The sequence below is a fragment of the Lepus europaeus genome, chromosome 10, assembly GCF_033115175.1.
Source record: "Lepus europaeus isolate LE1 chromosome 10, mLepTim1.pri, whole genome shotgun sequence".
Taxonomy (NCBI): Eukaryota; Metazoa; Chordata; class Mammalia; order Lagomorpha; family Leporidae; genus Lepus; species Lepus europaeus.
The window spans coordinates 10956231-10982547 of record NC_084836.1 but is presented as its reverse complement, the minus strand read 5'-3'; the positions used below and the strand labels follow the sequence as shown (position 1 = coordinate 10982547).

Genomic DNA, 26317 nt, shown 5'->3' with positions numbered 1-26317 from the left:
TATTTATCTTGGGAGGCAGAGAGGTAGAGAGAGCTCCCATCCCCTGGATCACTCCCCAAATGCCCACAACAGCCCCCCGCCCCTAGGAGCCAGGAACTCAGTGTAGGCATCCCACGTGGATGGCAGAGCCTCTACTACTTGAGCCATGCCGCATCAGCTGCAAGCTGGAACTGGGAGGAGCCAGCATTGGAGCCCGGCTACTCTCCCGCAGCACATGGGCACCCCAGGTGGCGTCTTCACTACGGTGCCAAACTCCTGGGCCACTCATTTCATTTATTTATATATTGTTTGAATTTACATTTTGGGAATACGCTCAGCAACCCTGTCTCAGGTACCTTAACATCTCAGCATCTCACCACTGTAGGAGCAGCGATGAAACAGAATTTAATCTACTCGGCAAAGAAGGAAAGAGAAGGTGACGTGGCTAAAGGAGCCCTGAACCAGGAGTCCGGGAATCTGGCTTCGCATCGTTAGCACGCACTAGCACATCACCCTGCCTCTCTTGGCCTCCTGACTACACCGTTCTCAAGCACCCACTGCAGTATGGAACAGAAAGCCCACTAACACAGGGTCCTCTATCTCCGCAGGGGCCCAGGCCCCCAGAAAAATACACCTGTGCACAGACACACGATTCTGCATGGAGTTTAGAAGTGCAGGAGCCAGTCTGTATCTCTAACCTCCCTGCTCTACAGTAACCAGGACATCATTTTCTGTTCTGTGACAGGGAGCTCACTCTCACTTGCAGCCCATTTTACTACACTGAGCTGTGCAAGCAACATCAGCACTTCTCCATCTCAAACCAAGTTCTGCACACCATCATCTCCACCCACTGGCCCAACTTCCCCACAGCAAATCGGGAAGTCCAGCTCTCTCCTGTATGTAACTCTTCATCTCACTCAAGATTGAGTCTTTTTTTTTTTTTTAAGAATTATTTTATTTATTTGAAAGACAGAGTTACAGAGAGAAGTAGAGCCAGAGAGAGGTTTTCCATTCTGCTGGTTCACTCCCCAAATGACCGCAACAGCCAGAGCTGAGCCAATCCAAAGCCAGGAGCCAGGAGTTTCTTCCAGGTCTCCCATGTGGGCACAGGAGCCCAGGGACTTGGGCCATCCTCTACTGCTTTCCCAGGCTATAGGCGAGAACTGGATAGGAAGTGGAGCAGCCGGGACTCGAACAGGCGCCCATATGGGATGCCAGCGCTGCACGCTGGGGCTTTATAGGAAGGAACATGGATGATTAGCAATGCAAATTGCTATTTCACAGTGCTCTGTTACAAAGATAAGTTGGTCCACTTCACTCCAGGTATGCCAAACATCCAAATACAGATGCTAGAATTCCAAAGAGGCACCACGACTATTAATCTGCATGGATCAGGGCTTGCAAAGGGGGGTTACCGCTGCATTAAAATATCTTGAAAGAAACCGCATAGGCTTTTGGGAAAAGAACTGCATTGAGTATCAGAGCAGTACCCTGCCTCCCATTCCAACTACCTGGGCATTGCTAGAAAAGTCACTCAACCGCTCTGAGCCTGTTTGTCTGCTGCACAACGCGACAGAACCGATCTCACGGGGGTGCACTGAAGACCAAACGGTATACTGTTCGTGATTCCAGCCCTAGCCTGGCACAGGGCACATTCTCAGTGACTACCAGCTTCCAGCTCTGCGAGCTCCGAGTTTCATTCGATGCGCTCGGCGCTCTTGCTCGAGCGGGATTCCCCCGGAGCCGGAGTCTGCGCTCTGGGCTCGACTGAGGCTCCCTGGCTGCTCGCGCTTTTCTCTCCTTGTCCAAGATGGCGGTGGTCGGCGGCGCTGAGGCGGGATCCGAGCGAGCCCAGTGAAGGTAGCGGCGAGCGGAGCCCCCACGAGGGCGGGCCGGGCGCCCACCCCGAGGCCACAGCGGCCCCGCCCTGTCGCCACCCGCCGCCCTGGGCCCGCGACACCGCCGCGGGGGCGCCCCAGGCCCGTCGAGGCCTAGCCCAAGGGCCGAGCCGGGGACTGGAGTAGCGGCCGCGGCCGCCCCGGGGAGGGGGCTGGAGCGGGCCGAAGGAGGACGGCGGGCGGGAGCTGTTCAAACGGGGAAGGCGGGAAAGCCGCGGGGCCGGGAGGGGGCGTGCGGCCGCCCCGGGGGCTGCGGGCCGGGCCGCCCCTCCCCCTGCGCGGGCCGTCTCCGCCCTCGGGGGCGCGGGGAGGCCGCCGGGGCCGCGGGAGCCCGCGCCGGGGCCCGACTGCGGCCCGGGGGCGGGCGGCGGGGGTCCCCGGGGCCGTCAGGTGGCCGGGGCGCCGGGGCGGCGGGAGGGCTGGGTCCTCGGCTGGCAGGAGAGGATGCGAGGCGCTGTCTTCTTTTCCTCTTCGCAGAGCTTTGTTGAACTAGCTGTCGCTGCAAAACCTGCCGGGAGAGTCCCGTTGGTTTGCCGTGGGGCCCGCAAAAAAAAAAAAAAAAAAAAAAACCACGGTGGTCCCGGGGGCTGTTGGTCTTATCACCCGGTGTTGCGTGTGTCCCGTGCGTGCGGCCGCTACGATCGCGCCTCCGTAGGGGCAGTCTCCTCCACACAGGCCCATTTTCCCTCCACAACTACTTGTAGATTCACTGCAATTTTTTTTTTTTTTTACTATTATGCAAAAGAAAAAGATCTGCCTCCCTCCCCTTTCTGTTGGCTGAGTTGGTGGCTCCTAGCAGAATAAGTAAAAAAAATAAATAAAAATAAAAGCTGACTCGAGATCGGACATAGAGCCTGTTGATCGGAGGAGGCTTGTGAGTAATCGGCACTGCTGGTGTGTGGTCAGCGTGCGGTGACCGCCATGGGAGGATTCAGTGCCCATCCCAGGCTGCCGGCATCCCTGCTGCTTCCAGAGCTGGCAGGGGCTGTGAGTGCTGCATAGGTAGGTCCTTGGACAAGGTGGGGGGGGCCCAGAATTCGGAGTCGATGTGTTGGGACCTTGGAGGGAACATGAAAAGCAGAAGACATCAGCTGCTCGGATCCTAGGAGTGACAGCAGCAGAACTTCAGAAACTGGCCAGCGCTGGAAGCGCGTCTGCCTTTGCCTGCCTCGTCTGAGTCCTTCAAGGCACGTGGGGAGGAGAGAGCCTGGGAGCTGGGGCGAGGCGCCCTCACCCTGGACCGCACTGCTTCTGGGGGTTTCACTGGCTGCGGCTGTACATGGCTTCCCCTGAATCGTCTTTGTCAGTGCTCATTTATATTCTGGGATGAAGATGGTTAGAGATGCCTGGGGCTCATCGCACCTCAAAACTCACCTCCAAAGCTTCTCCAGTATTTGTGGCTTGAGTTTCCGGGATAACAGGACACCACATCTGATGATTTGACCTTTTTCCCTCGTTCCATTGGCCATGCTGAAAGCCCGTGCTGGATGTAGCCTGTATCATCTACAAGTGGAAGAGCGCCTTGGCTGCCCTTGTTCACATCCTAAAGAAAATCCCAGGAGAGCGGTTTAGTCGTGAGCAGATTTCACCAGTGTGCGTGTTTTTGGTTTTTTTTTTTTTTTTTTTTATCATGGCTTGTGTCTTCCATAAGCAATATTAAAGAACGAACTTATGTTGTCATTTCTTAGCACACCAAGACAAGCAAAATTGTAAAATCCATCCCCTCCTTGAAGTTGACAGCATGGAAATTTATAAGCTCCAAAAGTACAGAGTTCAGGAGAATGGATTTTAACACCTGTTTTACACTTGCCAACATTTAATGTAATTATGACCTGTTTTCTAATGTGGAAATCAAACCTAGTATTTTTCTGTTTCATTAATTCTCGCAATCTGCTGCCTGTCCCTGAACACTGATTTTTATCACGAATAATACTCAAGACCTGGAAGGAACACGAGGGGTTCATCTGATCTTACGTAAATGTTGCCTAAACTCTGCCTTTCTTTCCTCCTGTTGCATGAGACTTCCTTATCTGGCATCATCTCTCTTCTATGAGTCAACAACCAAACCTAATCTCTGAGCTGCAACACTGCCTTGATCTTAAAGAACCTAGAGACGCAGGGCCCATCAGTCCGCCAAAGCTGTGCGTGGTAGAGTCCGTCACATTTGGTTTTTCAAGCTCTTGGCTACCCCAGCTCTTGGTGAATTGGACTTCATGTCAGGCCCCATTCATTCTTCCCTACAGCTTACCTAACCCTATAATTTATAAAAAGTTCTTTGGTGGTACTAAGACAGTTTAAACAGCAGGCCTAATTCCGGTATACAGTACCAGCTGTGTGGGCCTCTGCCTCATTTTCCAAGGCGGCCGGTGATGGCACCACGAGTGTTTTCCCATGTCTAGTATGTCGGTGGAGTTCTCGTTCTGTCCTCAGAGGCACCCACTGCTGGGGTCAGATGGCGCAGCTCTGATGTGTGTTACTTTAGGTTTCTCCAGAGGGACAGCCTACTTACAAATCCCAGGGCCTGCCCCTGCTCAGCTCAGAACCGCGTTTTGTTGATGACAGATTGATGTCATTGCATAGTTCAGAGTTTCTTTGCCATTATTTCTCATTCTTCACCAGACTTTCACTTAGCATAAAAAGCATTTAATTGAATGCCTCAAGTGTGGTAGTTCTTGGCATCATCAACCCGTGAAAACAATGTGATCTATTTTTTAATAAACTCACTATTTGAGTGCCACCAAGAGGATGTGCTGTTTTCAGATAAAAGGGGCAATTCCCTGCGACCCTCCCTCTCCCCTGCCTTCACCCCTCTGGAGTCAGGACAACTGGGGTGGGAAGGAGAGGATAATGGTTTCTACTTAAGAAAGTTTCATACATAAATGCTGACTTGTGAAAAACTGGCAACATTATATATCTTGTCTCCTCACGTTTTCACGTGGGACCTGGCCTACTGTCCCCTTCATTTCCTGGGAAAAGGCCCTTGGAGCAAGTGGTTCTGCAGTTTCCCTTTAGAAGAAGCCAGTTATTTTAGTTTCTTCATTCCAACTGCTCTTACCTTGAGCACATCCACTCTTTTTTTAAAAAAAAAAAAAAGATTTTTTTATTTATTTGAAAGTCAGAGTTACACAGAGGAGAGGCAAAGAGAGAGAGAGAGGTCTTCTATCTGCTGGTTCACTCCCCAGATAGCCACAATGGCTGGAGCTGCACCAATCCAAAGCCAGGAGCTTCTGGGTCTCCTGTGGGCACAGGAGCCCAGGCACATGGGCCATCTTCCACTGCTTTCCCAGGCCATAGCAGAGAGCTGGATCGGAAGTGGAGCTGCCGGGTCTCAACCGGAGCCCATATGGGATGCCAGCACCCCAGGCCAGGGCGTTAACCCGCTTCATCACAGCACCGGCCTGCAAATCCACGCTTGATTTCACTTCTCAGGGAGGGGGAGAAATGCTTTTTTATGTGTTAATGTAACTGTGACTATGAAAGTTTCCTTTGTTGATCGGATTCAGTTTTCACAGAGGTGACATGTCTCAGGATTGCTGACATCTCTCTGAAGGGAGTTGTAATGTGTCATTAAAGTGGCCTTCAATATTTCTAAATCCCATTATTATAATAAAGGGAAATTAAAATTTAAATGAATGACCAGGCAGATCAACTGCTAAGCCTTTGGCTAACTGGAGAACACTTTAAAAATTTCCTGCAGGTTTTACCTGCAGGGCTTGTGACATTGCTTGCCCTTACGTATTTGAAAAGCTTCACCTTTCGGTGTGTATGGTAATGTCATCTTCCATGTCAAAGTGGGCATCTAGACTGGAATGCCAAGAAGAGTTTTGAAAGTTAAGTCTGCTGTTGGGAATGTCTAAAGCATTGTAACCCTTCTAATTCATGGAAAATCTTAATAGTCACGAAAATGTCATCACCAGTGAACAAGTGATAATTCTCCCTAATTTCCCCTAGCCTTTAAGAAAGACTTGTTGCTGTTGAAAACTGCTGTATGGCCAAGTAGTGTAAGAAGTGGACCTACTTCTGCAGTGTATGAATTTGAGCAAATTCATAGAGCCTACCAAAGTGCATAGAAAAATATTTTTTAAAAATCCTGTGCTCTTAAGAGCTTTAATATCCCTATCCTGCTACCATCTTTTCTGTTTAAATTGCAATGCAATGGATTTTACCATTTCACCTGTCCAGTGGGTAGGGTTTTGTGGTCTTCAAATATCTGTCTTTCTCTGCATCTTGCTTTATCTGTGTATTTTGCAACCATGATTGAATCTTCTCCTCTGACTTAATGTCAGTTTTTACCCTGTCTTGGTGTTGTCAGTCCTGTTGGCAATTCATAAATTCAGTAATTTTGGAAGTCTTTTTAATATAGGGAGTATTTCATATACTTCCCCAAATGACAGCCGTAATTCAGGAATCCGGTCTAATTAAGCCCAGCACGCTTCCTGCAGTTTCGAGCCCGGTATGTTCACAGAGAGAACGAGGAGGTGACGAGACACTCCTGATTTCTTGCCGCCCTCCCAGGCAGCCCTGGATCACTGCACGTTCCGTCTGGAAGGTTGCTTCTCCACAGTGATTGCGCATTACAGGAAGGTTTTCCTTCTTTGTTTCTCAGACCTGGTCCTGTAGACGGGAAGGCGCCTGGACACAGTGACACATTCTCAAAGGCCCTGCAGGACCGCCATGGCTTATGATGACTCCGTGAAGAAAGAAGGTATGACCCCTTTTCTGAGAAGCATTCCAAAGGGGGTATCCTCTTCAGTCCCTGCAGCCCGTGGATCTAGAGCCTGCCGGGTGACAGTCCAGAGCTCTGTTAGGACACTCGGCCTCCACGTCATCCCCAGCCGGGCCCAAGGAAACGAAAACCGAGGCAGGGCTTCCAGCCGCAGAGTCTCAGTTCACTGGGGCGAGCCCCTGCAGCACTCCTGGTCCTTGCCAGCTCCAGTGTGCAGGAGTCTGGGATAGGAATCGCACACTGGACTCCCGCAGCGCAGTTCAGCGCAGCACATGAATCCTTATCCTGTCAGCCTTACCTCAGCAGTCTGTCCACCTGCCACATCGGAGCTGAGAACCCAGGTCTGAGGGTGCACACTGGGCCTTTGCGTGGCTTGGAAGTGTTGTATCTTCAGGTTTGGTTCTTGGGTCTGCAGCCAGGTCATCAAGAAATACTGTTTGTCCGCAGGGTCTCGCCCTGCGTCCCAGGGGACTCTGTGTGACATTCTTTTGATATGAAAATAAAGGGACCATTGCATCACAAGCGTGGTAACTTGCTCGCTACTTATTTGACTTTCTATTTCCTTTCCCACATGAACCTATGCCTCTCAGATTGCTTCGATGGTGACCACAGCTTTGAGGACATAGGACTCGCAGCCGGCCGAAGCCAACGAGAAAAGAAACGTTCTTACAAAGACTTCTTAAGGGAAGAGGAAGAAATTGCTGCTCAGGTCAGGAATTCTTCCAAGAAGAAGTTAAAGGTAGGTTCTAAGCATTGACTTAGGGAAGCTTTAAGCTACTTCTTGACCATATTTCCTAATATTGGAAGAGGGAAGTGTCTTTTTGAAAACTTTAGAAAAGAAAAATAAAGGGGCCGGTGCTGTGGCTCACTTGGTTAACCCTCTGCCTGTGGTGCTGGTATCCCATGTGGGTGCCGGGTTCTAGTCCCGGTTGCTCCTCTTCCAGGCCAGCTCTCTGCTGTGGCCCGGGAGGGCAGTGGAGGATGGCCCAAGTGCTTAGGCCCCTGCACCTGCATGGGAGACCGGGAGGAGGCACCTGGCTCCTGGCTTTGGATCGGCGCAGCACCAGCCATGGCAGCCATTTGGGGAGTGAACCAAAGGAAGGAAGACCTTTCCCTCTGTCTCTCTCTCTCATTGTCTATAACTCTACCTGTCAAATAAATTTAAAAAAAGAAAAGAAAAATCAAATGTTCACACCTATTATTATTTCCTGTATTTTTTCCCCAAAGTCAAAGATCATTAAAGGACAAGAGTAGTTCCACACTGCGCTTGCCTCCTCATCTTCCTAGAGGTCAGCTCTTCCTCCTTCCTTTCAGGACAGCGAACTCTACTTCTTGGGGACGGACACGCACAAGAAGAAGAGGAAGCACTCTGATGACTACTACTATGGAGGTGAGGATGGGGAAGGGCAGCAGGCGGGATGCACACATCGCCGGTTCTTGGAGTCGGGGTAGGGGATGAGGGATCCAGATGTTGCTGACTCAGTGGCCTATTTAACAGGACAGTGGTTCTTGTTCTGAGTGCCGATAAACCAGTGTGAAGGAGGAGAGAGGTGGAGGGCTGGTATTTTGGAGGATTCAGCATAGAAGAACAGTCTTCATTTGTGATACACCAGGTACCAGGTCCCTTCTCCCCCCAATCATCCACTTATCTTGTGCCCATTGTTATCTGGCATCCCTTTTGTCATTTGTAGTCCTTGGACCCTCTGGCCTGCACCTGGGGTCACCTCTCAACCAGTGTGTATCCACTCACAAAACCACTTTTCTTAGCTATGGTATAAGCATAGCTGACAAGACTAACCTTTTACCAGAGTGGGTTTGTCCTGAACGCAGAAACAGATACTATACTCTGCCTGTAACCTAATCTAAATTGTAACTACCCTTAATCCCACAGCTGTAGTCCACCCTTCTGGCTATGTTCTCATTGGTTGCTCGTGAAGACTCAGTGAAGACAAACAACTTTAGTGGCAAGAACTGTCTCCAGGGTCAGAGGCAGACTCTACCAAGCCAAGAAGCACCTGGGCCTCATCTCTGACTGTTAGGAATCAGTAAAGGGTCTCCGCAGATCATTCTGTTAGCCTCTCCTGCGTGTTAGCTGGCTGCTTTTGGTGAAGGAGGACGCTTGTTAGAAGTTGCTTCCTGTCATATTGACAGCACTTCTCTTGATTATTTCCAGACATTCCGTCTTTGGAATCGTCACAGAAGAAAAAGAAAAAGTCCAGCCCGCAGTCTGCCGATAGCGCCATGGACCTGCTGAAAGCTATAACTTCCCCATTGGCGGCAGGCTCCAAGCCCTCCAAAAAGTCAGGGGAGAAATCTTCCAGCTCTTCCAGTCACTCGGAGAGCAAAAAGGAACACCATAGGAAGAAATTCAGTGGGAGCAGTGGGGAGCTGTCCCTGGAAGATGGGGGCTCCCACAAACCCAAAAAGATGAAGCCTCTCTATGTGAACACAGAGACACTCACCCTTCGCGAGCCTGATGGTTTAAAGATGAAACTTATTCTCTCACCAAAGGAGAAAGGAAGCAGCTCAGTTGATGAGGAGTCTTTCCAGTACCCCTCTCAACAAGCAACTGTGAAAAAACCCTCAAAGAAGTCAGCTCGGGACGAGCAAGGTGCTTTACTCCTGGGACACGAGTTACAGAGTTTTCTGAAAACAGCCCGGAAGAAGCACAAGTCCTCCTCGGACCCGCATTCATCTCCCGGCCCAGAAGGCTGTGGCTCGGACGCCTCCCAGTTCCCAGAATCCCACAGTGCTAATCTGGATCTTTCGGGGCTTGAACCTATTCTAGTAGAATCAGACTCCTCCTCCGGTGGGGAGCTAGAGGCCGGGGAGTTGGTGATAGATGATTCTTACCGGGAAGTCAAGAAGAAAAAGAAGTCCAAGAAGAGCAAAAAGAAGAAGGACAAGGAGAAGCACAGGGAGAAGCGTCACTCCAAGTCCAGGAGGAGCTCGGGACTTCCGGCTGCCGTGGTGGGCGAGGTCCCTGTGGCGCCTGGCCCTCCTCCCAGCACCCCGTACCCTGCAGCTGCTGCCACACCCCCACCACTTCCTGGCCTCCACACAGACGGGCATAGTGAGAAAAAAAAGAAAAGAGAAGAGAAGGAGAGAGAAAGGGAGAGAGGAGAAAAGGTAAAACGTTTTAAAGCGTGCTGGGCGGTCAGGGTAAGGCAGGTTCCTCCTGGGTGGTGAGAGGGCGTGGAGTTCAGGCCGAGGGGAAGCACGGGCGTGTCGCAGGGTCGGAAGAACCTGTTGGAAGGATAAAGGGCATGAAGCAGTGCCATGGTGCAGAAGCAGGAGCAGTCCTGAGTATTCATGGGTCGTAATGGAGTTAGTCTCCCATCGTGCTGTGCGTGGCTGTAGGAATGCCGTGGCTTATTCCACTGGTTCTAGAATCCATCAAAGGCATTTCAGTTTCCAGTTTGTTTCCCGTCCAGCACTGTCTCCCCATGGCAGTTGAGAGATAGGGAAAGGTATTCTTTTAGTTCATTTTGAAAAATAGGTGGGCAAAATTAGAATGAGCTAATGGCTTTCCATTCACTGATGTTGACTACTTTCTGGTACTCTTTTTAATGCTAAATGTGTTCTTTCACCATTTGAGTGCTACTATGTGCCAAGGTCAATGTTACAGATGGTGCCAAAAGATGGAAAGATGAACAGGATGTAGGGAGATAGGAATAATAACTCAGTCACCTCCATTTGATTTCTTTTCTCAAAACTCGAGAAACTTTCTAACAGTTGTTCCTTGGGCCTCATGATTGTGTTCTTTAGGTTTCCTTTAAAACATACACTTTTTGTCCCTGTTATCAGAATGACATTTTTGTAGAAATTTTTAAACTCAGAATAGCAGAAAAGAATCACTATTTTGCAACTTAAAGACAACTATTCTCTCCCTCTGTTTATAGTTCTACAAAATGAAGTTTCGGGTAGATCTGAAAGAAAAGCTACTAAGGAAAAGAAAATCAAATGTATTAAGAACCTGAGAATGAGAATTCTGTTTCCATCTGTGAGGTGCAGGTTATTTTTCCCATTACACGAGGTGTGTGAGGCAAAAATCAATGTGAACTTAAAGACCTGGATATTTAAACACTAAGATTGTATTCATTTGTTTATTTGAACTTTTCTTCATGATGGTATATGTTCTATGTAAAACTCTTTATCCTAAGAATGTCATCCTGGTCATTTTTTTTCTTTTAATTTTATTTATTTTATTTTATTTTATTTTTTTATTTTTGACAGGCAGAGTGGATAGTGAGAGAGAGAGAGACAGAGAGAAAGGTCTTCCTTTTTGCTGTTGGTTCACCCTCCAATGGCCACCGCGGCCAGCGCGCTGCAGCCAGCGCAGCGCGCTGATCTGAAGGCAGGAGCCAGGTGCTTCTCCTGGTCTCCCATGTGGGTGCAGAGCCCAAGGACTTGGGCCATCCTCCACTGCGCTCCCGGGCCATAGCAGAGAACTGGCCTGGAAGAGGGACAACCGGGACAGAATCCGGTGCCCCAACCGGGACTAGAACCCGGTGTGCCGGCGCCACTAGGCAGAGGATTAACCTGTTGAGCCACTGCACCGGCCCATCCTGGTCATTATATAATAATGCCATAAAGTCATCATACAGCACTGACCGTGAGAGGACAGGTGGTCAGGGAACACACAAGAGGAGAAAGGACGTGAGTGGAAGAGAACATGTGGAAGCAGAAGGATGTTCGGGAAGTGGCTGAACCCTGGTCCTGTGTTTCCAGGTGGTGTAGAAAAGTGGTTGAACCCTGGTCCAGTGTTTCCAGCCACCTGGTGAATGTTTCTGTTTGGGAGCCTCTGGCACTTCAAACTTTGTATCACTAATTGAGCTCATCATCCAGGGCCCCAAACCCACATCTGTTCCTCAGTCTCTTTTTCTACTCCCCCAGATTCGAAACTGTGTGCTCTTTTTCTCAGCATTTTATTATGGGATTTTTAAAACAAAAAGAAGGTTTGAAAAAGGAGTCTAAGTTAATATTTTATTGTTCGCTTGGTCATATTTCTATCCATCCATGAGTTCATATGACTTTTTTTTTTTAAGATTTATTTATTTATTCTAAAGGAAGAGTTGCAGAGAGAGAGAGAGAGAGAGAGAGAGAGAGGTCTTCCATCCTCTGGTTCACTCCCCAAATGGCCACAGTGGCCGGAGCTGAACAAATCCGAAACCAGGAGCCAGGAGCTTCTTCTGGTCTCCCATGCGGGTGCAGGGGCCCAAGGACTTGGACCATCTTCCACTGCTTTCCCAGGCCATAGCAGAGAGCTGGATTGGAAGAGGGGCAGCTGGGACTCGAACCGGCACCCGAATGAGATGCCAGCACTGCAGGCGATGGCTTTACCTGCTACGCCACAGTACCGGCCCCTCATGACTTTTTAAAAATGTGTTTCAAAATAAGTTGCACTTACTTCACCCCTAAACGCTTTAGCTCACATGTCATTAAATAGAGTTTAGTATTTGTTTTCAGGAATTATTTAAATAAAATTTACATATAGTGAAATGCATAGATACTAAGTGTATCACTTTATAAGTTAGGTTTTTTTGTTGTTTTTTTTTAACTTGAGAGTCTGAGAAAGAGCTCCAAACCACTTCAGTTTCCATATGCCCACAACAGCCGGGGGTCTGAAGCCAGGAGCCAGAGATTCAAAGTAAGTTTCCCATGTCGGTGGCAAGAACCCAAGTACTCAGGTGATCACTGGTGCTTACCAGGGTCTGCACTGGCAGGAAGCAGGGTCAGGAGCTAGAACTGGGAGGGAAACCCGGTACACTGATGTGGGGTGCAGGGTGCAGGGGTCTTAACCCCTAGGCGAAATGCCATTGCCCCGTTTGATGACTGCCTGTGTGACCAAGCCTCTGTCGTGACACAGACGTCAGGGAGGGTGTTTGGCATAGCAGAGGAGACACGGGTCCTGGATGACCCACAGATAGTGACATAAGGCTCTGAGGTACCCAAGGCATCCAAACAAGTACCCACCAGGCTGCTGGAAGTACAGGACCAGGGTTCAGTTAATTTTTGGCACTACTTCCACTTGTGACATCTGCATTGTGGATTTGAGAGCCTGCTCTGCTCTGGATTCCAGCTTCCTATTGAGGTGCACCTTGGGAAGCAGCAGGGGATGGTTCAAGTACGCGGGTCCCTGCCACCCACGTGGGAGACTTGAATTGAATTCCTCTCCTGGCTTGTGCTTGGCCCAGCCCCAGCTATCGTGGCCATTTGTGGCATGAACCAGTGGATGAGAGAGATCTTCTCTCTTTATTTTTCTCTTTCTCAGATAAGATAAATAAATAAAAATTATATGTAAAAAAAAGACAATGATATTACAGTGATCCAGAAAGCTCTCTCATAATACTTCCCAGTCAAATCCCTCCCCTAGAGCCATCCACTATTCAATTTTTTTCCAGCCACTGCCTCTATCTTGGACCTCATTCCTCCATAGACATAATGTTGTAAATGGCTTCCTTTCCATGTCTTCCATCATGCAATTAATCTTACGTGTTGATTCCCGATGACTTTGAGTACCACTTTGAGGGTGACAGCCCTCTTCAGCATCTCCATAGGTCCTTACTGCCTTTATGTTATTAGACAGTAAGCTCAAAGGGAACTGGGCGTGTGTGTCTCTTGTCTCCGCTGGGTCCCTGCTGCTTAACCCGCGACCTGGCCTGTTGTAGTTAGTCAGTAAATACTTGTTGGTTGAGTAAATATCAAGATCCGAGCCATGGCCAGGTATTCATAATTGTCTGAATTTAGCCCCAAACCTCCCCTTTCAGCTCTACCTCATATGCTTCTGCTTTATTTGTAGACTGTGTGTAAACCAAACTTGCTTCCCCTGCATCATTACCGCCCTTCCCTTGCTTATTGTTTGTAGTGAACTTCCCCTTCTCACACACTCTTACCTTTGCTTATGACTGAACCAAGGGACTGGTGCTGTGGCTTAGGTTAAACCTCATCCTACAGTCCCGGCATCCCGTGTGGGTGCCAGTTCAAGTCCCGGTTGCTCTACTTCGATGCAGCCCCCTGCTAATGCACCTGGGAAAGCAATGGAAGGTGCCCCAAGTCCCTGAGCCCATTAACCCATGTGGGAGACCCAGAAGAAGCTCCTGGCTCCTGGTATCAACCTGGCACAGCCCTAGCTGTTGCAGCCATTTGGGGGAATAAACCAGTGGATGGGAGATCTCTCTCTTTTTAAATTTTTATTTATTTTTATAAATTTTTTTTTAATTTGAAAGAGTTACATAGAGAGCTTCCATCCACTGGTTCACTCTCCAAATGGCCAGAGTTGGGAGCCAGAAGTTTCTTCCAGGTCTCTCATGTGGATGCAGGGGCCCAAACACTTGGGCCAACTTTATTTATTAGCAGGGAGCTGGATCAGAAATGGAGCAGCCAGACTGAAACCGGTGCCCATATGGGATGCCAGCACCACAGACAGCAGCTCAACCTGCTATGCAGCAGCACCAGCCCCCTCCCCCCCCTTTTTAAAGATTTATTTATGTATTTGAAAGGCAGAGTTACAGAGGAAGAGACAGATCTTCCATCCACTGGTTCACTCCCCAAATGGCCAAAACAGCTGGAGCTGGGCCAGTCTGAAGCCAGGAGCTTCCTCTGTGACTCCTACATGGGTGCAGAGGCCCAAGCACTTGGGCCGTCCTCCACTGCTTTCCCAGGAGCATCAGCAGGGAGCTAGATCAGAAGTGAAGCAGCAGGGACTCGAACTGGTGCCCATATTGGATGCTGGCCTTGCAGGCAGTGGTTCTATCTGCTACACCACAGCCCCGGCCCTGTGGAGAATCTTAAATACCAAGATAAGGGACTTTGTAGTGGGCACTTTGAGTTTATGAGCAAGGTTTCGGTATAATCTAAATAATAAAAATAAGGGACTTGGTAGTGGGTACTTTGTGGTTTATAAGTAAGGCTTCAATGCAGTCCAAGTAATAATTTAAGAATAAAATGAGGGGCTGGCACTGTGGCGCAGCAGGTTAAAGCCTGAAGTGCTGGCATCCCATATGGGCACCGGTTCTAGTGCCGGCTGCTCTACTTCCGATCCAGCTCTCTGCTGTGGCCTGGGAAAGCAGTAGAAGATGGCCCAAGTCCCTGGGCCCCTGCACCCATGTGGGAGACCTGGAAGAAGCTCCTGGTTTCAGATTGGCGCAGCTCTGGCCGCTGTTGCCATCTAGGGAGTGAACCAGTGGGTGGAAAACCTCTCTGTCTCTATCTCTCTCTGCAACTCTTTCAAATAAATAAAATAAATCTTTAAAAAAATAAAATAAAATGATAGAGGTATACAGGGTGAATTAGACTGAGGAGAGACTCATTTGACAAACTGCTCAGGAAGTCAGTAATAGAAGCCTAAAATAAAGCTGAAGAGACTGATCCAGGAGAAACTCGAAGGAAAAACAGACTTTTGGCAGCTGGCTTCCACGTGGGAAGCCAAAGTGAGTATAGGGATGTCCCTTACAGTGTTGAAAGAGGGTACCTTAGGGACAGCATCATTTTTTTTTAAGATTTATTTATTTGAAAGACAGTTAGAGAGAGGGAGAGACAGAGAGAGAGGTCTTCCAATTCACTGGTTCACTCCCCAGATGGCCGCAACAGCTGGAGCTGCAGCCATCCAAAGCTAAGAGCCAGAAGCTTCTTCCGGGTCTCCCACATGGGTGCAGGACTTGGGCCATCTTCTACTGCTTTCCCAGGCCAGAGCAGCCAGGACTAGAACCGGTGCCCATATGGGATGCTGGTACTGCAGGCAGCGGCTTTACCCGCTATGCCACCATGCCGGCCCCCATACTTTAGAATTTAAGCTTTTTTTTTTTTTTTTTTTTTGACAGAGTTAGACAGTGAGAGAGAGAGAGACAGAGAGAAAGTCTTCCTTCTGTTGGTTCACCCCCCAAATGGCTGCTATGGCCAGGATCCAGGTGCTTCTCCTGGTCTCCCATGCGGGTGCAGGGCCCAAGAACTTGGGCCATCCTCCACTGCCTTCCCAGGCTACAGCAGAGAGCTGGACTGGAAGAGGAGCAACTGGGACAGAATCCGGCGCCCCAACTGGGACTAGAACCCAGGGTGCTGGCGCCACAGGTGGAGGATTAGCCTAGTGAGCCACGGTGCTGGCCTAATTTAAGCATTTATTTATTCAGCAAATATTTTTGTTGCATATACTGTGGGGGTTTTCGTTTATTTTTGGTTTGTTTTGAAAGGCAGAGTCAGAGAGCCCTTCCATCTGCTGGTTCCCTCCCCCAATGGCTAAAATGGCCGGAACTGGGCCAGGCCAAAGCCAAGAACCTGGAACTTCGTCTGGGTCTCCCACACGAGTGGCAGGGGCCCAAGCACTTGGACTGTCTGATGCTTTCCCAGGTGCATTAGCAGGGAGCTGGATCAGAAGTGGAGTAGATGGGACTGGAACCAGTATCCCTATGGAATGCAGGTGTCGCAGGTAGCAGCTTAACCCACTGTGTGTGCCACAGCGCCAGCTCCTATATTATGTTTTGTACACCTGACCCTGGGAATAAAAATTTCCTATGAACCTTAAAGAAACAACTTTCCCTCGGTTTTGTTTCAGTATTTAAAAGAACTGCCTAAAAATCAGGGACAGAATCTACCTGGAGATAGCAAGGAATGCTCTAGGTATAGTGTTCCCTCCCCCAGCTGTGAGCAGAGACTGGGGAACCAACATGTAGATAGGAGCCAAGTAGGAAATATAAGCACAACTCACAACTCAGAGAGAAGTAGAGGAGGTGAGAAGAATTGCTGGTTTGGGAAAAGAGGTAAGTTAGATTTAATTCTGAAGAGTGAGCACCAGGTTTTCAGCATGCTAAGTGGTAGAGAGTACAGACTGTGGAGCCAGACCACCTAGGTCCAAATCCTGCCTCTTCCCTACCACAGTTATGTGATGTTGGACAAGTTGCATAATGTCTCTCTTTCTGTTGAGGATGATAACAGGGTCGTTGAGGATTAAGAATGAGGTAAAAAGGGTAAAAGTGTTTAGGGCTTCAGTGTGCCTAGGCTCTCTGAGAGCCTCATCAACTCACCAGGCACTACCAGATATTTAAACTTTCAAGAGAAACAGCAGTACTTGACATTTGTCAAATATCTCATGAGCTATTGGCTCAGTACTAATCAACATATAATGTTGCATCGCTTTAGATGGTGCTGTGTCTTTGTTAAGCTGGGTCGTCTGATTGCCGTGATTAAAAAAGCGAGCATGGCGTGAAGACCCACATGGGCACTGCAGTGAGCCAAGGAAGTTTGGGCACTTTTGTCTTTGCACAATGCTGAGCTCCTTAGTGAGCTTTTGGTAGTATTAACTGTCATAGTCATCATCTCCGTGGGAATTTCCAGAGAACAATTGGAACTAGGATTAACAATTTAAAGCTAGGTGTTCATGAGTATGGATGTGTGAACAAATAAGGAAATTGAGCCCAGGATCTTGGAGAACACTTACGTTGGGCACTATTGGAGAAGATGGGGCAGAGTTGTGTTGGAAGGGAAACATGGAAAGTGGCAGGCTGGCAAGCCCAGGTGTTCAAGTGCATCGGGGAAGAATGGAGCCCTGTCACTTGACAGGGATGGGAGGAGGGGCCTGACGTGGAAGTGAGTGCAGTGGGGTGCACTCTGGGAAATTTTGATAGACACGAAGAAGGGAAATTGGACTACCTCCTTGCCGAAAGGTAGCCTCTAGGTGTGAAGTTGTGTCTTAGGGGTGGTTTTTGGTTTCTGTGGGCTAGTTTTGGTCCTGCTTTTTAAAGAAGAGTATAGAAATCGTATGTAGCATCTTGATAGTTTCCCACCCATAGCTCATCCCTTTGGAGTGGAAGGTTGTTTTTTTTTTTTTTTTTTTTTTTTTTTTTTTTTTTTTTACAGGCAGAGTGGATAGTGAGAGAGAGAGACAGAGAGAAAGGTCTTCCTTTTTGCCGTTGGTTCACCCTCCAATGGCCGCTGCGGCCGGCGCATCGCGCTGATCCGAAACCAGGAGCCAGGTGCTTCTCCTGATTCCCATGCGGGTGCAGGGCCCAAGGACTTGGGCCATCCTCCACTGCCTTCCCGGGCCATAGCAGAGAGCTGGCCTGGAAGAGGGGCAACCGGGACAGAATCCAGCGCCCCGACCAGGACTAGAACCCGGTGTGCCAGCGCCGCAAGGCAGAGGATTAGCCTGTTAAGCCACGGCGCTGGCCGGAGTGGAAGGTTTTTTATTATATGGGCACCGGTTTGAGTCCTGGCTGCTCCACTTCCATCCAGCTCCCTGCTAATGCACCTGGGAAAGCAGTAGAAGATGGCCCAAGTCCTTGGGTCCCTGCACCCACGTGAGAGACCCAGAAGAAACTCCTGGCTTCAGATTGGCCCAGCTCCGGCCGTTGCAGCCATTTGGGGAGGAACCAGTGGCTGGAAGACTTCTCTCTCCCTAACCCTGCCTTTCAAATAAATAAATAAAATTTTAAAGATTTATTTATTTATTTGAAAGGCAGAGTTACAGAGAGGCAGAGGCAGGAGCTTCTTCCGGTCTCCTACGCGGGTTCAGGGGCCCAAGCACTTGGGCCATCTTCCACTGCTTTCCCAGGCATAAGCAGAGAGCTAAGTCGGAAGAGGAGCAGCCAGGACAAGAACCGGTGCCCATGTGGGATGCCGGCACCGCAGGCAAAGGCCTAGCCTACTACCCCACAGCATTGGCCCCTGTTCTGCACTTCCCTGTGCTTGGCACTTGCCAGGTGCTAAGAGGATGAAGAGGAGTAACGTACATTGTCTGCTCTCAGAGTATCCAGTATGTTGAACCTCAGGAAAGCCTGGGAATGACAGGGTTCCTGGGACAGGTATCTGATCCAGATCTCAAGGCCACGCCAGTGTTCTCAGTGGAAAAGAGCAATAGGGCTTTCCTCGGTGGATGAGAGCGCCAGGTGAAGGCTCGACATGAGAGAACGCAGGGTGTTCGGAGCACCTGAGCTCCGCGTTCTGAAGGGCAGCACAGTAGGTCGCAGGTCACCATCCTGAGAGAGGAAGAGGAGCCGCTGCCGGAGCTGCCTTCTGGAAGGGGCAGAAGCACGGAGTGGGAATCAGCGGTCAGACCGCTGGGTGCGGAGCTCTGTTAATGTGTCTTACACTCACTGCGTTCTGTGTGGTTGGCCATGGGACTGTATCTCACTTCACAGAACTGAAGCAGCCTGCCCGGGACGCACACCTGCGAGTGGCAGAGCAGGGCTTTGAGCTGCTGTTCTTCTGCTGCAGGACCGTGCCCTTTCTGCTGTATACAAAGTATTTAAATTACCATCAGTGGTGTGTCATGAGAGATAGTGGATGTGTAGAGTACATGCTAGAAAGATTTCCATTCAAAATGGTTAAAAAAGCTTTAGTATGGAAACCTTACCCATCTGGTAGCCTTTTCTTTAGCCAGTTCACATTTGAGCATCTTAATCAAGTTGAGCATCTTAATCAAAAAGAGCGTCAGGGGGCTGGCACTGTGGCGTGGCAGGTGAAGCCGCTGCCTGCAGTTGCCAGCATCCCCTATGAGCGCCAGTTCAAGTCCCGGCTGCTCCACTTCTGATCCAGCTCTCTGCTGTGGCCTGGAAAAGTAGTGGAGGATGGCCCGAGTGCTTGGGTCTCTGCACCCTCATGGGAGACCCAGAGGAGGCTCCTGGCTCCTGGCTTCAGATGGATGCAGCTCTGGCCATTGTGGCCAGTTAGGGAGTGAACCAACAGATGGAAGACCTCTCTCTCTCTGCCTCTCCTTCTCTCTCTCTGTAACTCTTTCAAAATAAATAAATAAATCCTAAAAAAAAAAAAAAAAAAAGCATCAGGTAGTCTAATGCTTAGGTCTCAGCCCCAAAGGCAGCCTGCTTGTGCCCTGCTGGACCTGCACTGCCTGGGTTTACTATTGTGGGTCTTGCTTTCCTCCTGGTTACCTCGGCAGCAATGATGGAACTTACCTCCTAGGATAGTTACAAGATTATAGCTCTTAGAACAATGTCTCCTATGTGATGTTAACATCATGTATCATAGGGGTGCAATTATTAGCAATTTATATTGGGGAAATTGAAGGACTGGGTTTCTGTCATTAGCCCAAGAAAACCAAATTTTATTTTCAAGATTCATAAGTGTATTGGTCCTTAACCCCTGGATGTTTTATCCTTTGAAACAGGATCTTGAACCAGAGTTAGGAAGAGGGATTTTCATGAGATTGCCAGAGTTTTGTTACCCAAAAAAGCTGAATAGGACTGCTTTATACAGAACATTAAGAAGGAACATTGAAAACATCTTGATTTTGTGACATAGCTCATGAAGCATTTAAGAGGAGATTCTGGCTGTAAAGTTACATCCTGAGTCACATTTATTAAGTGGAATGACTGAGTGCAGTGATTTGCTACTAACACGTATCCGAGTTTTCAAAATATTAATGCTTTATTAAGTTAAAGCATACTCTGTGTATTCCAGGTGTGATTCCCTGGCTGTCCTGTGTGTTCTTGCTTAGAAAGTATACGGTGGAATGACTGGAATTACTGGAAATGATTGAAATTATTGGAAATCTCTACTCTTTGTATATTTCTCTACTCATTTAGAAAAATGGTGTGTACCCTGGAAAATTTTTAACCCTTATGTTTAAAATCTGAACTTTAGGTCCACAGACCATAGGCTGGCGTTGTATCTTCCACAGTGGTTAGATTCTAAGGTCAGCACATAAAGTGAAGATAGTTTCCCCAGAAAATGTCCTAGAAGGGCTCCTGTTGCAGGCTGACATGTTCTCTGTCCAGCAGGATGTCCCTCCAGAGCTACATTTTCTTTCTCTTCACACCAAATGAGGGAAGTCATCGACATGTAATCAGGAACCATAATTTTCTTAAAGAATTGTAACTGCAGATGTCAGAATCACACTGAGTGAGTTGTCCACATGGAGAGAGACACACAGAAACTATTTGGGGAAAGCAAATTTAGATATCATGTCACATTACCCCAAGGTGTGTGTCCTTAGAGTGGGATAAATGGCAGGTGGAATCACCCAGAATAATCCAAATATAAAATACAATTTAACTGTGTGTGTGTGTGTGTAATGCTGCTCCATTGTATCTTGGGCACAATAAAGGATTTGTAAAGAAGTATCTTAATTAAGACATCGTAGGATGTAAAGCTGCTACTAAATTAATAAAGGAGAATTAGCACCCAGCGCTCACTTCTACAACAGCTCTAAACAGATCTTGCTTTACCAAAAGAATGTTAAAACTGCTCATAGGACCTTTACTATTTAAATGAAAAATTTTATCATGAGTGCTTGCTGGCATTTTCTTTGTTATGGAAAGTTTCAGTCAGGGCCAGCATTGTGGCGTAACAGGTTGAGCTGCCACCTGCAATGCCAGTATCCTATTTGGGTGCCGGTTCGAGTCCCAGCTGCTCCACTTTCATTGCAGCTCCCTGCTAATGCACCTGGGAAAATGGTCCAAGTCCTTGGGTCCCTGTACCCATGTGGGACCCAGATGAAGCCCCTGATTCCTGGCTTCAGCTTGGCCCAGCCCCAGCTGTTGCAGCCATTTAGGGAGTGAACCAGTGGATGGAAGATCTCTCTCAGTCTCTCTTTCAGTACCTGCTTCTCTCTCTCTCTCTCTCTCTCTGTCTTTCAAATAAGATAAATGTAAAAGAAAAACGAAAGTTTTATTCTATCCTTTGCCATAATTTCTATTTTTAAAAAAATTTAGTATTGGCTTTTGGGGTACCGCAACTTCTGTTTTAAGAAATTAAGAGTAGAAAAGAGCTCATATTAGTTTTTCATTGTGGAGTAACAAATTGTCACAAACTTAGTTGTTTAAAACAACATCCATTTATTATTTCACAGTTCTGTAAGGCTTACCCAGGTTCTCTGCTCAGGGTCTACTTTAATGTGGTTTCTCTTACATCTGAAATTTTTGGGAGAGAAATTTTAAGGCTTTATTTTTAGAGCAGTTTTAGATACATAGCAAACTTCAGAGAAAAATACAAAGACATTTCCCATATCCCCTTCCCAAGCCATCCCATGCATGGGTGGCCTGCCCCACTATCAGTATCCACCACCAGAGTGTAGGCTGTTAACAGCTGATGAACCTACCCTGACACATCACATCCTCCAAAGTCCACAGTTCACTCCAGGGCTCAGTCCTGGTGTCGGGCATTCTGTGGGTTTAGACAATGTTTAATGATCTGTGTCTCCTGCTAGAGTGTCACTGCCCTAAAGACCCTGTGTTCTACCTCTTTATGCTTCCCTTGGCAACCGCTGGTCTTTTTCCTTCTGCCACAGTTTCACCTTTTCCAGAATCCTGTGTGGTAGAATCATGTGACACATAGCCTTTCAGATTCGCTCTCACGAACAATATGTACTTCAGTTTCCTCCATGTCTTTTCATGACCTGATAACTCTGTTTTCCTTTAGTGCTAAGTACTATTTTATTACTGGATGTACCACACTTTGTCCATTCAGTGACTGCAGGACATCTGGGTTGCGTTCCAGTTCTGGCAGTTATGAGTAAAGCTGCCGTAAACATCCTTGTGTGGGTTTTTGTGTGGGCACAAGTTTCAGCTTCTTTGAGTAAATACCAAGGTGCACAACTGACACCTTACATGGTAAGAATTGGTTTGGTTTTACAAGAAACCACCATGGGGCCGGCGCCATGGCGCACTAGGTTAATCCTCCACCTGTGGCGCTGGCATCCCATGTGGGCGCCGGGTTCTGGTCCTGGTTGCTCCTCTTCCAGTCCAGCTCTCTGCTATGGTCTGGGAAGGCAGTGGAGGATGGCCCAAGTGCTTGGGCCCTGCACCTGCATGGGAGACCAGGAGGAAGCATCTGGCTCCTGGCTTCAGGTCGGCGCAGCACGCCGGCCGTAGCAGCCATTTGTGGGGTGAACCAATGGAAGGAAGACCTTTCTCTCTGTCTCTCTCTCACTGTCTAACTCTACCTGTCAAATAAATAAAAATCTTAAAAAAAAAAAAAAAGAAAGAAAGAAACCACCAAAGTGGCTGTGTCGTTTTGCTTTCTCACTAGCAGTGACGGAGTCCCTGTTACTGCACATCCTCGCCGGCATTTGGTGGTGTCAGTGTTCTGGACTTTGGCCATTCTGATAGGTGTACACTGGTATCTTAATGTTGTTTTGATTCGCATTTCTCTGATGACATACAATAATGTGGAACGTCTTTTCTTGTTTGCTTATCATCTGTATGTCCTCGATCAGCTGCCTTTCAAGGTCTTTGGTCCAGCTTTTCATTGGGTTGTTTCTTTTCTTACCTTATTCTAAGCTCTTTGAATATTTTGGATAACAATGCTTTATCAGCTATATCTCTTGCACATATTTTCTCCTGATCTGTGTATTGTCTTTTCACTCATCTAACAGTGTCTTTCACAGAGAAGAAGTTTTAATTTTTGTTTTGATTGTTTGTTTTTTGAATTTGGGAAGGAGTTGAGAATTTGAATGATGCCATTGGTTGTCTTTCTTTTTTATTTATTGGAAAGGCAAAAATTTCAGGGGATTGGGAAGAGACACAGAGAGGGAGAGAATTTTCAATTCTCTAGTTCACTTTACAAATGGCTACAACAGCCAGGGCTGGGCCAGGTGAAGCCAGGAGTCAGGAGCTCCATCTGGGTCTCCCATGTGGGTGGCAGGGGCCCAAGCACTTTCCACTCCTTTTCCCAGACACATTACCAAGAAAGCTGGATAGAAAGTGGAGCTGCTAGAACTCAGACCATTGCTCATGGCCTACAGGGGTCACAGGCAATGGCTTAACCTGATGCGCCACAGTTCTGGCCCCAGAAGTTTTAAACTTTTTTTTTTTTCCTAAAGATTTGTTTGTTTATTTGAAAGGTAGAGTTACAGAGAGGCAGAGGCAGAGGTAGAAAGAGGTCTTCCATCCAATGGTTGACTTCCCAGATGGCCGCAATGGCCGAAGCTGTGCCGATCCGGAGCCAGGAGCTTCTTCCAGGTCTCCCACGTGGGTGGAGGGGCCCAAGGACTCGGGCCATCTTCTACTGCTTTCCCAGGCCATAGCAGAGAGCTGGGTAGGAAATGGAGCAGCTGGGACTTGAACCGGTGCCCACTTGGGATGCTGGCACTGCAGGCAGCGGCTTTACCAGCTCAGTGCCAGCCCAGGGAAGTTTTAAACTCTCATAAAATCTAGTTTATCATTTTTTCCTAGGATGGATCGTCCTAAGGTGTCACCCAAAAAATGGTCATTGGTCTGGGTGTTGGACCTGACAGTAAAGATGCTCACTAGGATGCCTGCCTGCATCCCATATCAGAGTGCCTGGATTCAAGTCCTGGCTCTGCTCCTGACTCCAGCCTCCGACTAATGTACACCCTGGGAAGCAGCAGTGATGGCTCAAGCAATTGGGTCCCTGCCACCCACGTGGGAATTGAATTCCCAAGACCGGCTTCAGCCCATCCCAACCCAGCTGTCACAGGCATGTAGAGAGTAAACCAATGAACGGGAGCCTTCTGTGTCTCTCAATTTTTTTTTTTTAATTTTTTTATTTTTTTACAGGCAGAGTGGACAGTGAGAGAGAGAGACAGAGAGAAAGGTCTTCCTTTGCCGTTGGTTCACCCTCCAATGGCCGCTGCGGCCAGCGCACTGCGCTGATCCGAAGCCAGGAGCCAGGTGCTTCCTCCTGGTCTCCCATGCGGGTGTAGGGCCCAAGAACTTGGGCCATCCTCCACTGCACTCCCAAGCCACAGCAGAGAACTGGCCTGGAAGAGGGGCAACCAGGACAGAATCCGGTGCCCCGACCAGGACTAGAACCCCGGGGTGCCAGTGCTGCAAGCAGAGGATTAGCCTATTGAGCTGTGGCGCCAGCCCTTCTGTGTCTATCTCAATCTCTTGAGCTCTCTGATCATTTAAAAAAAAAAAAAAAAAAGTAATTACCAAACCCTAGGTCATCTAGATTTTTCTCCTGAGTTATCTTCTGTGAGTTTTAATAACTTTGTGTTCTGTTTAGGCTTCTGATTCATTTTGGATCAGTTTTTGTGCTGGGTGTAAGGTCTATGACTAGATTTTTTTTTTTTTCCGCATGTGGATGTCTAGTTGTTTTAGTGTCATTCCTTGAAAAGACTGTCTTTGTTCCATTGTGTTGCCTTGCTCCTTTGTCAGAGATAGCTGACTGTTTATGTGCGTGTGTTTTTAGGCTCCCTATTCTGTTCCATTTTTTCTTTTGCTAATACCACACTCTCTTGGTTACTGTAGATTTGTAGTAAGTGCAGAAGTAGGGTAGTGCCAGTTCTTCACCTTGTTACCTCTTCAGTACCGTGTTGGTTCTTTTGGGTCTTTTGCCTTTCCAGATATACTTTAGAATAGATTTATTGGTATCGAAAAAATAACTTTTACTGAGCTTCTTGTCTCTTTTTTAAAAAAAAATTATTTATTTGAATGGCTGAATGACAGAGGGGGAAACAGAGAAGGATCTTCCATCCACTGGTTCACTCCCCAAATGGCTGCAGTGGGTGGGACCAGTCCAGGCTGAAGGCAAGAGCCTGGAACTCCATCTGGGTTTCCCACATGGGTGGCTAGAACCCAAGTAATTGGGCCATCATCTGCTGCTTTCCCAGCTGCATTAGCGGGGAGGTGGATCACAACTGGCCACCTGAGGGGATGCTGACAGCAGCTTAACCTGCTATAGCACAGCGCCAGCCCTACTTCTTGTCAGGCCTCGTCTCACCTTTTGATTAATTCAACATCTGCAAAATCCCCTTTGCCATATAACACAATCCTGGGACTGATAACTCATCATGGTCACCAGGCTTGCCCACAGTTAAGGGGAGAGCAACTCAAAGGACATGTTCCCAGGGACCAGACATCTTGGGGGCCACCTTGAACTTTGCCCACCACTAAAATAACATGGTTTGTACTGCCAGACACCATTTGATTAATTTCTACCCTCCTGTTAAGTGGTCTTATCCCAGTCTACCTTGGAGTGAAACTAAGCTTCTCAGAAGTGCGGCAGTAGTAATTAGTATGCTCAGGGTTCTAACCCAGCTCTGTTGCTCTCCAAAGGCCAGGCTCTTCCATTCTGACACATTATTTCCGACAGGTAGGCCACTGCTCTCCCTTCCAATCTTTGCTTTTCTCTAGCAGCTGTCTTGGCTGCAGGCTGGCATCCCCTGCCCAGCGCTCCTGCAGCAGCTTCCTGGGTGGTCTTCCCCTACACTGTTCTCTGCAGTCCTGAAGGGCAGTTCTCCCTGTGTAACTTCCCACTGAGAATGCTGCTCCTTCCAGTCTGGCTCTAAAGTTCTACGGGGCCTATGTGTATGGGTCCTGCCTGCTTCTCTAACGTCATCTCTTACCTCTCTTCTTCTTCATTCCCTCTGCCTATAATACCCTTCACCTCTCTCCATCTGCCTGCTCCTCCCCACATTCAGGTGGAGATTCGTCGTCACCCTCCCTGACAGGTGAGGCACTCCTGTTATCTGTTGCCGTGGCACCCAGTACTTTCCCTGTGATAGCAGTGCGCTTTGCCATGATGTGTTGATCTGCCGTAGCTGTGCGATCACAGGTCTGGCTGTGTTCCCAGTGTCTGCCATGGTGAACACTCAGTGGATGCTTGTTAACAGACGAATGCCAGAGCACTTTAGGAAGGGGCTTTTTTTTTTTCTGTTACCCTTGAAATCTTTCCTTCTTTTTAGTCTCTACTCTTCCTTCTTGGCCGTTGAAATACTTTTAGTATCAAATGTCAGAAAAGCTATCTGCTTCTCGTGTGTTTTATTCAGTATCAAATAATTAGTATATGGGTTAGTTGG

The 26317-nt window shown here is 48.2% G+C and overlaps 1 protein-coding gene across 6 annotated transcripts in view; it reads left to right on the top strand.

The window, feature by feature from the left end:
• The first annotated feature begins 1760 nt into the window (after positions 1–1760).
• Positions 1761–26317, top strand: part of HMGXB4 (HMG-box containing 4) — a 39148-nt gene continuing 14591 nt past the window's right edge. The window contains exons 1-6 of one of the 6 annotated variants that reach the window (XM_062202935.1): positions 1761–1839; positions 2355–3470; positions 6484–6582; positions 7194–7342; positions 7918–7993; positions 8777–9732. In XM_062202935.1, coding sequence (XP_062058919.1) covers positions 6552–6582; positions 7194–7342; positions 7918–7993; positions 8777–9732 — 1212 coding nt within the window. In that variant the 5' untranslated portion in view covers positions 1761–1839; positions 2355–3470; positions 6484–6551. Of the gene's footprint in view, positions 1840–2354; positions 3471–6483; positions 6583–7193; positions 7343–7917; positions 7994–8101; positions 8217–8494; positions 9733–26317 lie in introns of those variants that run through there. The other 5 variants (XM_062202936.1, XM_062202940.1, XM_062202938.1 and 2 more) reach the window with 5 other exon arrangements.